Source organism: Rhinolophus sinicus, chromosome 16, assembly GCF_057876585.1.
Source record: "Rhinolophus sinicus isolate RSI-liver-muscle chromosome 16, RSI-T2T, whole genome shotgun sequence".
Taxonomy (NCBI): Eukaryota; Metazoa; Chordata; class Mammalia; order Chiroptera; family Rhinolophidae; genus Rhinolophus; species Rhinolophus sinicus.
Window position 1 is genome coordinate 77,921,200 of NC_142516.1, and position 12,807 is coordinate 77,934,006.

Genomic DNA, 12,807 nt, shown 5'->3' on the forward strand with positions numbered 1-12,807 from the left:
GAATGAAATACCTAGGAATAAACTTAACCAAGGATGTGAAAGACCTATATGCTGTAAAGTACAAGACATTTTTAAAAGAAATTGAAGACACAAAGAAATGGAAAGACATTCCGTGCTCATGGATTGGAAGAATCAACATAGTTAAAATGGTCATATTACCGAAACTAATATACAGATTTAATGCAATCCCCATCAAAATCCCAATGGCATTTTTTAAAGAAGTAGAACAAAAAATCATCAGATTTGTTTGGAACCACTGAAGACCCCGAATAGCCAAAGCAATCTTAAAAAAAAAGAACAATGCTAGAGGTATCACACTCCCTGACTTTAGCTTGTACTACAGGGCTACAATAATCAAAAGAGCATGGTGTTGGCAGAAAAACAGACACATAGACCAATGGAATAGAATTGAGAACCCAGAAATAAAACCACATAAATATGGACAGATAATTTTTGACAAAGAAGCAAAAAACATACAACGGAGAAAAGACAGCCTCTTCAATAAATGGTGCTGGGAGAATTGGATAGCCACATGCAAAAGAATGAAACTGGACTGCTGTCACCATGTACCAAAATTAATTCAAAATGGATCAAAGACTTAAGCATAAGACCTGAAACAGTAAACTGCATAGAAGAAAACAGAAGTACTAAACTTATGGACCGTGGGTTCAAAGAGCATTTTATGAATTTGACTCCAAAGGCAAGGGAAGTAAAAGCTAAAATAAATGAATGGGACTATATGAAACCTAAAAGCTTCTGCACAGCAAAAGAAACCATTGACAAAGTAAAGAGACAATCAACTGAATGGGAGAAGATTTTTGCAAGCAGTGCCTCTGATAATGGGCTAATATCCAAAGTATACAAGGAACTCATGCAACTCAACAACAAAAAAACAAACAACCCAATAGAAAAATGGGCAGACGACCTGAAGAGACATTTCTCCAAAGAGGACATACAAATGGCAAATAGACATATGAAAAAATAACATCACTAATCATCAGAGAAATGCAAATAAAAACCACAATGAGATATCACCTCACCCCAGTCAGAATGGCTATCATCAACAAGACAAATAGTAACAAATGTTGGAGAGGCTGTGGAAAAAAAGGAACCCTCATACACTGTTGGTGGGAATGCAGACTGGTGCAGCCGTTATGGAAGGCAGTGTGGAGGTTCCTCAAAAAATTATGAATAGAATTGCCATATGACCCAGCAATCCCTCTCCTGGGTATCTACCCAAAAAATCTGAAAACATTTATAGATAAAGACACGTGTGCTCCAATGTTCATTGCAGCTTTGTTTACGGTGGCCAATACATGGAAACAACCAAAATGTTCTTTGATAGATGAATGGATAAAGAAGTTGTGGTATATATACACAATGGAATACTATTCGGTGGTAAGAAAAGATGATATAGGAACATTTGTGACAACATGGATGGATCTCGAGAGTATAATGCTAAGCGAAGTAAGTCAGACAGAAAAAGCAAAGAACCATATGATTTCACTGATATGTGGTATATAAACCAAAAACAACAAAAGAACAAGACAAACAAATGAGAACAAAAACTCAGAGACACAGACAGTAGTTTAGTGGTTTCCAGAGGGTAAGGCGGTAGGGGGGTGGGAGATGAGGGTCAGGGGGATCAAATATATGGTGATGGAAGGAGAACTGACTCTGGGTGGTGAACACACAATGGGATTTATAGATGATGTAATACAGAATTGTTCACCTGAAATCTATGTAGTTTTACTAATTGTCACCCCAATAAACTTAAAAAAAAAAAAAAAAAAGAACTTCCTTGCAGAGAGAAGAATAGATCAAATAATGGTTCCCACAGGAATGACTGCCTATCTCCAGACTCGATATTGCAATAAACAAGCCATTCAAGGACCATTTGCGCATGGAAATCAATGACTACATTGAAAATAGAATGGAGAGAAATCAGCGTGGAAACTTTGAGAAGCCTAGCCTGCAATAGGTCGTGACTTGGGTGAAGAATTCATGGGATAAAGTCACTGACAGCTGTGTTGCCAATGCACTACGAGCAGGTTACATGGACAAGAAGTGCTCATTTAAGAAGAGCTCTATTGCTGGACATGAGAGATTGGGGCCAATGGTTCTACAGGAAATGGAGTCGCAAGAAATTCAAGCCGGAATTCGGGGTTTGGAGAGTTATGACGATGTTCCGGAAGAAGATGACATGACTATGTTTGAATAAATGTAGCTTTTTGTACATGAATAAATGTAGATTGTTGTACATGAATAAATGTAGATTGTTGTACATGAAAAAAAAGACATCCCCTGAAAATAAGCCCTAGTGCATCTTTTGGAGCAAAAATTAATGTAAGACATGGTCTTATTTTCAGGGAAATATGGTATGTGTATGTATATGTGTGTGTGCATGAGTCTTTGCCTGTGTGTGTCTGCAAGTGTTTGTGTGCATGCATATGTGCTTTATAAATTCTGTTAATCACACTTTCCCTGTCTAATGTTATGGATTGCCTTGTGCCATGAGGGACAAAGGCAGAGGTTCTAGCACCTTCCACTAGGGTGCATTCCAATTTGAAATGAGTCTGGGCCTGTCTGTGACACACCAGTCATACCTTCCACATAAAGGCCTCTTGGGAACAAGAGGCCCTTCAATGTCACTGTGTCCCCAGCGTAGCCCCCAAGCACGTGGGCTGCACTGGGGGCCCTCTGAGAGCCCAGGTCTGCCTCCTTCCCTGCCCTGGGTGGGGTTTGCAGCACATATGGCAAGGTGAGGACAGAGAGCCCACAGATTTTCCCAGTTGACACAGATTCATTCAGTATGGGGCCCAGCGGTCCCCACGGGAACTCAGCAAGGAGTCCCCGTTGACACAAGGCTCATAGAAAGCAGGTGTCACACCCTTAAAGTGGTTCTGATCCCAGAGTTGCCTTTTTTTAGCTCTGTGACTGCTCAAGAGGTTACTTCACTCATTAACTTGTCACTTTCCTCCTGAGGCCTGCCTAGCTGTCACACTCAGGGAGGTGGGGTATTGCTCTCACACCCCAAGTGTCCCTGGGCAGCTGTCCCCAGGGTGCATTGTCAGAGGGGGATGTTGGGGCACCACAGGCAGGAGGACACTCAGCCTCTGCACTCGGAGGTGTCACGGGGCCTGGGTGAGGGAAGGAGCCCACGAACCAGGCCTGCAGGGGAAGCCTGGCAGAGCTTAGACCCTGCCCCGCTGCTCTGTCTCCCAGCCCATGCGCTCCAGCCACAGCATCAGGCAGGGTAGTCTGTCCACGCCATGGTGTGGCTGCTCAGTCCTCAGTGCTGGTCCGGAAGGCCAGAGGCTGCATGACTAGCCTGGCGCCAGGTCAGCACCCACTTCTCAGGCCCAGCTCCTGGGGGCACGTGGAGCTGCTGCTTCTGTCTCCTGCTGCCTGCGGCACCCCAGCCTTGTGCCTCTGCATGCCTTCTCAGGGGAGACTGGCAGGGCTCCAGCCTCGCTTTCTTCCCCTGATGTGGGGCTGTCCTTAGACCACGCTGCCTCAAGGAAGAAGATGCCAACTTGGGTGCCAACTTAGGAGTCCTCAGGCCCTGCTGGGAGGACAGGGGTGCCCCCACCCTGCCGACCTGCAGAAACGCACATGGTGTCCCCTCCTCAGCACCCGCCTCCTCCTCCTGCCCCCTCCCGCTGGTCCCCATGCTGCACTAGGTTCGCCTGTCTTTGTCAGTCAGGTTGTGGCCTCTTCTATCTGCAGTGTCACGGCTTCCAGCGTGTGTCCTGGGCTTCTCTTCTCATCCCACCTCAAATGCCTGAATGCTTTGGGCCCTTTCACTGGTGGGGACCCCCTAAAAGCCCGGCTTTCCTTCCATTGGGGGCAGGCAGGGAGGTCCCCCAATTCGTGTGGACAGCCCGGATCCGGGAAGCGGGGCTCACCGAGTTCATTCCACTCCTCTGTGGATATACACAGCAATCTTTGTCTCGCCAGGCCCTTTGAGTGGGGGGCACCTTATAAACTCAAAAGCCCTGTTCACATGGGATGTCCCAGGGTCACTTCCTGATGCAGGACAGGCCCACAAGAAAGGATGATGTTTATGCTATTTTCAGAGTCAGCGTGACCTGGGCCATGGTTGGAATGGTGTCCTCAATCCAGTGCCCTATCTTAGCCATGGTTGCCCCCTCTCTGTCCCAGTCCACTGGGCTCTTTAGGAAGCAGGGATGATGACCCCAGGCCAGTAATTTGCCCAAGGTAACACAGAGACAAGATGGTGGGGCAAGAAAGATGTGGGCAGGTAATCCCGGTCTCTTTGGATCTCCTGTCTGTGCCTGGTGCTGCCTCCAGCAGTCCCAGCTTGTGTATTGCCAGGTTTCCATAACATCCACTCACATCTTGGCCTTTGAGACAAGTATGACATAATGTCACCTGATGTCTCCAAGTTGACTTGATGGGAGACGGGGAAGGGGTGGTGGTTTGGAACAGAGGCCAGCTTTGCCACCAGCCCCCCAGTACCTTCCCCTTCTTGCTTTAGGTAAGTCCTTTTCAGTAGCAGTCATTGTCACTGGGCTGTCATCAGCTGCCCTCATCCCCACAGCCCCTGAGACACAGGAGTTGCAGGGCTCACTCCTGCAGGCCTTCCATCCTCGTCTGGGAAGGACTGGCACCCTGAGGGCCCCTCCAGCAGTCTCTCATATCCAGCCTCATTTCTGCTGAGGGTCAACCTGTCTCAGACCCCACCCAGCAGCCCTTAGAGTCAGGTGACTGACTTGTCTCTGTGCCCGGTGCCCTCCTCACTCACTGAGTTACCTGTGGCTGCCCTGAACGGGGAGGTGGGTGGGGTGGTGGTAGGGAGGGCCACAAGGAAATCGCTTCCCTCCCCTGAGGGCTCCCAGTCCCGTAGGGGGTGTGTGTGCATGTGTGAGTGCACGTATATGTGCACAGGTGTGCCACAGTCCAGTAGGGGTGTGTGCACATGCTCAAGTATTGAAAAGTCTAAGGTGTGTGTATGCTGATGTCCTGGGAGCATGCATGAGGACAGGGCAGCCTAAGGGATGGGCAGGGTGGTGTGGGTAGGGGCGGCTGCACAGAGGTGAGGTGGGCACAGGTCAGGGCTGGGGAGGGCAGAGGGCACAGCAGGTGCCAGCCGGCCTGCCCCTGCCTGTGAGATGTAGGCTGTTGGGACAGCAAAGGTCCAGCAGGGTGGTGACAGTCTGCGCTATTTGAGGACAAATCCAAGGGGAGGCAGTGTCCTGAAGGCCAATGTTGGTGGGACTTTCTCAGGAGGTGCCTCTGACGTGTTCTTGGCAGACTGGGTGCCATCTTCTGGGCCAGCGGGTTGAGAGTTGTGGAGTGGGCGTGGGGGCGCTGACCGGAGGCTGAGGAGGGTGAGGGCTGCTGACTGTGACAACGCAGGGTCATGGGGTGTGAAAGGCTGGGAGGTCCGGGCCCTGGAGACCCCAAGAAGTTTGCCTGGGGAGAGTTGAGTCTGGTCGAGTTCACGGCTCCTCGGCTGCCCTCCTGGCTGGTCCCTGGAGGCAGGTGGAAGGGGGATGTGGGGAGTGGGGCTGTGTGGGGTGCTGACCGACCCCGTCTCCCCCACAGTGAAGAAGAAGCGGACCTGGCACAAGCACGGCCCGGGGCAGACGCCCGACGTGAAGCCCGTTCAGAACGGCAGCCAGCTCTTCATCAAGGAGTTGCGGAGTCGGACCTTTCCCAGGTGGGCAGCCATGTCCTCCCTCTGCTTGCTCTGTCCGAGGCCAGATGCATACCCCTCCAAAGGGGTTCAGGGACAATGGGCTTCCCTCCAGGGCAAGAAGCCCCCTGGAACCCTAGGTCTCGGCAGGGGGCTGACCGCTCCCTTCTGAGCACCTCCAGGTACAGCACGGGAGGCAAGGGACCTACGCTCCCAGCGGGTGTTCCCTTCACACAGGACCTTCCTAAGGGGGATGCCTTGTCCCCATCTTATGGACAAGGAGCAGGGCGAGTGTACAGCCTAAGACCACCTTCCAGACGTGGCAGGTCCTGGCCCCAGGATTATAGCTTCCTTCTGTGCCCTGGGCCTGGCGCAGACTGTCCCTAGGTGTACTTCTAAGGCCCCCACCCCATGCACCCTTGTCTTTCATGAGGGCAGAGGGCAGAGGGCAGGATTGGGGCCGCAGGAACAACGGCTTCTGGTGAGAAGGGGCGTGGTGACTCCGGACCTTCTCCGAGCCACTCCTCAGCCCTTCGTACTGGATGAGTGTTTGACAATTCTCCTTCTCCATCACCTCATTCTCTTCTTCGTGTGTGGTTTCTGATGAGAATCCAGTGTAACTCTTATCCTTGGACAAAGTAGTTTTTCCCCTCTGGCTTCTTTCTTTTTTCTTTTCTGTTTTTTTCCAACTTTATTGAGATACAATTCGTGTATCATACAAATCACCCATTTAAAGGGTGCAATTCAGTTGTTTTTGGTATATTCACAGATATGTGCACCCCCATTAGTAAATTTTAGAACATTTCATCACCCCAAAAGAAACCCATAACTTTATCACCCCCAAACTTTTCCCTCTCCCTCCAGCCCTAAGCAACCACTAATCTGCATTCTGCCTCTGTGGATTTGCCTATTGCAGACATTTCATCTAAATGGAATTATACACTATGTGACCCTTTGTGTCTGGCTTCCTTCACTCAGTATAATGTCTTCAAGGTTCATCCGTGTCATAGTGTGTATCCACATCTTACTCCTCTTTATGGCAGAATAATATTCCATTGTATGGACAGACCACATTTTGTTTATTCATGCACCAGTTGACCAACATTTGGCTTATTTCTGATTTTTGGCTACTGTGAATAATTGTGTTATAAACATTCTTGTACAAGTTTTTGTATGGACATATGTTTTTGTTTTTTTAGAAGTCACTCTATTTAATTGTTTGAGGAACTGCCAGGCTGTTTTCCAAAATGATTGCACCACTTTCCATTCCTACCAGCAGTGTATGGGGTTCCAATTCCTCCATGTCCTCACCAGCACTTGTTGTTATATGACTTTTTGATTCTAATCATCTTTTAGGTATGAAGTGGTCTCTCATGGTGATTTTGATTTGCATTTTCCTAATCACTAGTGATGCTCAGCATCTTTCATGTGCTTGTTGGTCATTTGTCTATTTTCCTTGGAGAAATGTCAATTCAGATCTTTTGCCCATTTAATTGTTTTTTTGAGTTCTAAGAGTTCTTTATATATTTTATATACTACTCCCTTACCAGACATATGATTTGTGAATACTTTATTCCATTTTGTATGTTGTCTTTTCACTTTTCTCGATAGTGTCCTTTGAATTGCAAACGTTTGTAATTTTGATGAAGTCTAACATATCTTTTATTTTGTTGTTTGTGCTTTTGCTGTCATATCTAAGAATTCTTTGCCAAGTTTAAGGTCATGAAGATCTATCCCTATGTTTTCTTCTAAGAGTTTTATGTCTTACGGTTGGTTTTTGATACATTTTCAGTTAATTTTTGGATATAGTGTGAGGTAAGGACCTAACTTCATGTTTTTTGCTTGCGGCTATCGATTTGTTCCTGTACCATTTATTGAGAAAGACAACTCTCTCACTATTAAATGGTCTCAGAACCATTGTCGAAGATCTCTCAGCCATAGATGTATGCATGTATTTCTGGACACTTAATTCTATCCCACTGGTCTCTGTTTATTCTTAGTCTAGTCTCACACTGTTTTGATTACTGTAACTCTGCAGTAAGTTTTGAAGTCGAGAAGTGTGAGTCCTCCAATTTTGTTTTTCGTTTTCAAGAGTGTTTTGGTCATTCTGGGTTCCTTGAAATTCCATATGAATTTTAGGATCACCTTGTCAATTTCTACAACAAGGTCATATGAGACTCTGGTACGGATTGTGTTGAATAAGTAGAATCAGAGAGAGGATTGCCATCTTAATAATGTTAAATCTTCCGACCCATTAATATGGGATATTTTCCCATTTATTGAGATCTTTTAAATTTCTTTCAACAATGTTTTGTAATTTTCAGAGTACAAGTTTTGCACTTCCTTTGTTAAATTTATTCCTAAGTGATTTGTTCTTTTGATGCTCTTGTAAATGGAATTGTTTTCTTAATTTTATTTTCAGATTGTTCATTGCTATTGTATTGAAATGCAATTGATTTATATATAATAATCCTAATCCTGCAACCTTGATGGTGTTCTTTATACACAAGATTATATCATCTTTGAATAGATAATTTTAAACCTTCTTCCTTTTCCAAGTTGGGTTACTTTTATTTCTTTTTCTTACCTATTTGTTCTGGCTAAAACCTCCAGCAGAATGCAGAGTAGAAGTGACCAGGTAAGGGTGATCAGGGCCCCAGTAATCTTAGGATGCCACACTCAGGGTAGTGCTTCAGTTCCATGAGTGTGGCCTTGGTGGAAGAAGGGAACCCCCATCTTTTGGCATCCCTTGCCCAGGACTTAGCTTCAGCAACAGACAGCTGGGGAGGGATAAGAAAGGCTGATATTCTGCTCCTCCCAGAGGAAAGCCCTCCACCTGGGAGCTGATGGGGACTCTCATTCAGCGTCCCTGTGTCCTTGGCTGCAGCGTTCTGGAGGGAAGCCTCCTCCTCACTGAGCTGGGAAGGCATAGGGAGGGAGTGGTCTTGGCTCAAATATCACGTAATCTTGCCGTTGTTATTGAGCTTGCTTAGATTCTCTTGCATAGGTGTTTATTCATTTGCTGTTTGCTCTTAGGACTAATTCCAGAGGCTTTGAAGAGTTGTTCTTAAAGGGGGGAGAGGAGTTATTACTGGGTGAGGGATATAAATGATAAATATCTAACTATTACATTGTTTTGTATACCTGAAACTAAAAAACTTTTAAAATTAAATTAAAAAAATAAAATAATTTTCACCAGTTTCAATAGGGTGTAGGTCAGTAGAGCTCTTCACTGTTGTACCAGAAGTCGATTTCTCTGATCTGGCTTCTTTCAGGATAGTCTTGGATTTTCTGCAGTTTCAATATAACATATCTAAGTGTAGAGTTTTGGGTTTTTTGATTTTGGTATTTATGCTTGGTGTTGCCTGAGTTTTCAGAATCTGTGGTTACATGTCTGCCATTAATTTTGGAAAATTCTCAGCCATATTACTTCAAACACTCTGTTCCTTTCTCTTTTGCTTTTCCTTTTGGTATTCCCATCATGCATATATGACTCTTTTTGGAATTGTTCTACATTTCTTGAATATTCTGTTTCCCCCTCTTTTATTCTTTTTTCTCTTTGCCTTTCATTTTGGGGAGTTTTTGTTGGCATACTTCAAGCTTACTGATTCTTTTCCTCAGCTGTGTCCAGGCTTCCTTCATTTCTAATAGATTATTATTATTTCTAGCATTTCCTTTGGATTATTAAAAGTTCCATCTCTCTGCTTACTTTATCCATCTGTTCTTGCATGTTGTTCACTTTTTCCATTAGCACTCCTAACATATTAATGATGATTATTTTAAATTTCCTACCTGATAATTCCAAATTCTGTGCTATATCTGAGTCTTGTTCTGTTGCTTAATTTGTCTCTTCAGACTATGGGTTTTCTTGCCTTTTAGCATGCCTTGTATATTTTGTTGAAAGCTAGACATGATGTATTGTTAATGAGAACTTAGTGAATTAGGCATTTAGTGTGAGGTTTTATGTTGACCTGACTAGGAGGTGCGCTATAACTGTAGGTGCCAGAGGCATCACATTCTTTTGGTTTCCTTGGTATTTTTTGTCGTCCCTGTCTTGTTTTCATTAGGTTTCCCTAAGAACTCCTTCTTAAATAGTCTGTCTCACAGCTCTCTGAATTATACTGTTATACTGTAATAAGGTTTTAGGGATGGGAAGTATTCTATAATTTAATGATTAAATCTCAGTGTTTTAGTGGGCTTGAGGCTCTGTGATGTTCGGTAACATTTCTCAGCCTTTTCTTTTTCTCTCCTTACCTGAGACAGAAAGGCTGTGGGGACTACAGTTGGCTACTTGCTCTTCCCCTGTCAGATAAGGGTCTGGTGGAGTCATTTCTTCTAGAGGTAAACTTTGTTATGGAGAACACTCTGAGTATATTTAAACATAGTTACTTTTCCAGAAATAAGAGCAGATCATAAGATCCTGGTAGAGTTACTGAGGCAAAATTCATGAAGGTGTGGGTCTCCTCTGAGACTGGGCCCCCATGAGTTTTTAGCTGTTAATCTAGTCCACACTCAACTTTCACACGTTGTCAAAAATGACCATTTAAGTATTTTTTCCTACCAGTTACTGTCTCTGAAGTAGAAGCAGCTTCTACTTCAGGTTATCTCAGCTGTGATTTTCTGTATTTGCTTGTCTCCCCAAATTTTGGGTTGGCTGTTTTCCATGTAACCCCAATTATCTGATGAATCTTAGAAAAGTTACTGGTTTTCAGTTTGTCCAACTTTTTTGTTGTTGTGAGGACAGGAGTGACACCTTCCAGGCTCTTTGCATGTGGGATTTGAAACCAGAAGTCTAGTTCCACGTTATTTTAACTCCTTCCCATTAATTGGATTGTTTTTTATTGTTAAGTTTTAAGAATCCTTTACATATTCTGGATACTTGTCACTTATCAGATACTTTCTCCCATTCTATGGGTTGTCTTTTCACTTTCTTGATAGTGCTCCTTTGAAGCACAAAAACTTATAAGTTTGATGAAGTCTAATTTATCTACTTTTTCTTTTGTTGTTTGTGTTTTTGGTGTCTTATCTGAAAATACCAGTGCTAAGTTCCTGCTCGTGAAGATGTATGCCTATGTTTTCATTTGACATTTTTATAGTTTTAGGTCTTTGAGTAATCTTGAGTTAATTTTTGTATATGGTGTGGGGTAGGGGTCCAACTTCATTTTTTTGCATATGGATATTCAGTTCTCCCATGCAACATTTATTGAAATGACTGTTCTTTCTCCGTTGAATTGTCTTGACACCACTGATGAGAAGCAGTTGACCATAGATGTTTGGGGTTTATTTCTAGACACTCAGTTATGTTCCATCGATTCATATGTCTTTTCTTATGCCAGTACTACACCATCTTGATTACTGTAGCCTTGTAGTGAATTTTGAAATTGAGAAGTATCCTCCAGTTTTGTTCTTTATTTTTAAGACTATTTTGGTCAACAGGGTGCCTTGCATTTCCATTCAGCATTCCAAGTTCAGCTTGTCAATTTCTGCAAAGATGTCAGTTGATATTTTGATAGGGATTGTGTGGAATCTGTAGATCAATTTTCCATTGAAAAGGGTTTTGTCTCCATCTGCTGCATCCTCAGGCCCAGACACAACCTATGCAGGGTCTGCCCACCCATTAAGGGGCTGGGGATGTAAGGGGAGCCAGGAGAACAAGGAGGGGTGGGGGGAGCCAAGAGAGCAAGGTGGGGTAGTGGAGGATTGGTAGGAAGGATGGGTACACTGTGTCTCCATCCCCCACTCATCATTTACCTTGCCTCCGGGCAGGTGACTGGACCTTCCTGATCTCAAGGTTTCCATCTGTGAGGAGTGTGTAAGACCCTGCCATGTCTACCATGTGGCTGTCCCATGACCTCCAGTCATGGCGCTTTGGGGAGTCCTCCTCGGGCAGTGGGAGGTGTGTAGCAGGAGCTCAGGCTCCAGGTCTCTGGCCCTGAGGCCCTGCCCAGGCCTGTCAAGAGTGCAGAGAGGTTGGGACCTAGGCTGACGTGACCTCTGACCTGCACTTCCCTGCAGCGCGGAAGACGTGGTGGTCCGTGTGCCGGGCAGTCAGCTCACACTGGCCTACATGGAAGAGCACGGTTTCACTGAGCCCATTCTTGTCCCCAAGAAAGATGGGCTGGGCCTGGCAGTCCCAGCCCCCACCTTCTATGTCAGCGATGTCGAGAACTACGTGGGTAAGTGCCTTCCCCTTCACGCGGCTGTGGGCACCCAGGGCCTGCTGGCCTGGAGCCCTAACTGTGTCCCCATGCCCTCTGAGCAGGTGTGACTCAGGATCTTGGTGCTCTATTCTGGGCGCTCTTCTTAGAATTAGACCCCACATTCCACCTAAGTGACATGTGACCTAGGCCCCTTCCCCTCTCAGTTACTCTGGCTACAGAGTGGGGCTATCTTGGGGACCACCTGATTCTGTCAGCTGAGAATCCCATTACTGTTGGTTGCTAATGACAGTCATGCCAGGAGAGCCCAGCCAGGTGGGGCCACTTCCCCTGAGGCCTGTGCTGTGTCCTCCTCAGCCTCTCCTGAGGACTGGCCTCACTTCTCTGCTCCAGGATACACCTACCCATGGCTCAGGGCTGCCTCTTTCCTGGGTCCCTGTGTGTTCCAGCTGATGCTGTCAGCAGCTCTGTCTCATGTCCCCTGGCAATTCCCAGCACCGTGGACACCCTCAGGCAGGACACTTTGGGTGGAGGGAGGTGCCCTTTTGTGCTGGGGTATTGTCCACGAGGCAGCTGGCATCGAGAGGCCAGCCCACCCACGACAGTGACCCCAGCCTGGCTAGTGGCCACATGGCCCTGGCTTTGAGGCCCTTGTGGTTGCTGGGGCTCAGTGTGTTCAAAGGGATACCTGGGTGGCCAGTGGGGGAGGAAAGACCGTCAAGTGGCAAATGCCCTGGCCACATGCCCGACAGGTGAGGGTGCAGGTACCAGGACCACTGAGGCATTGCTACATCACCCAAAGTTTGACCCTCTGCATCTGTAAAGCCTATGGTGGAGTGGGTGAGGGGACTAAATGAGACCGTCTGTATGAGAGCCAGGGCCACACCACTCTCTGGAACCAGAACCCACCAGGGGTGGTCCTGGGGCTGAGTGACTTGTGGTGGGGAGAGAGAAGGACTCACTTTCCAGCCTGACAATGACCTCCAT

At 46.2% G+C, this 12,807-nt stretch overlaps 1 protein-coding gene across 1 annotated transcript in view; it reads left to right on the forward strand.

The window, feature by feature from the left end:
- PHF2 (PHD finger protein 2) overlaps nucleotides 1-12,807 on the forward strand; it is a 91,239-nt gene that overhangs the window by 51,213 nt on the left and 27,219 nt on the right. Inside the window, exons 3-4 of the mRNA XM_074330235.2 lie at nucleotides 5,572-5,686; nucleotides 11,678-11,838. Of these exons, the coding sequence (XP_074186336.2) occupies nucleotides 5,572-5,686; nucleotides 11,678-11,838 (276 nt within the window). The remainder of the gene's footprint in view (nucleotides 1-5,571; nucleotides 5,687-11,677; nucleotides 11,839-12,807) is intronic.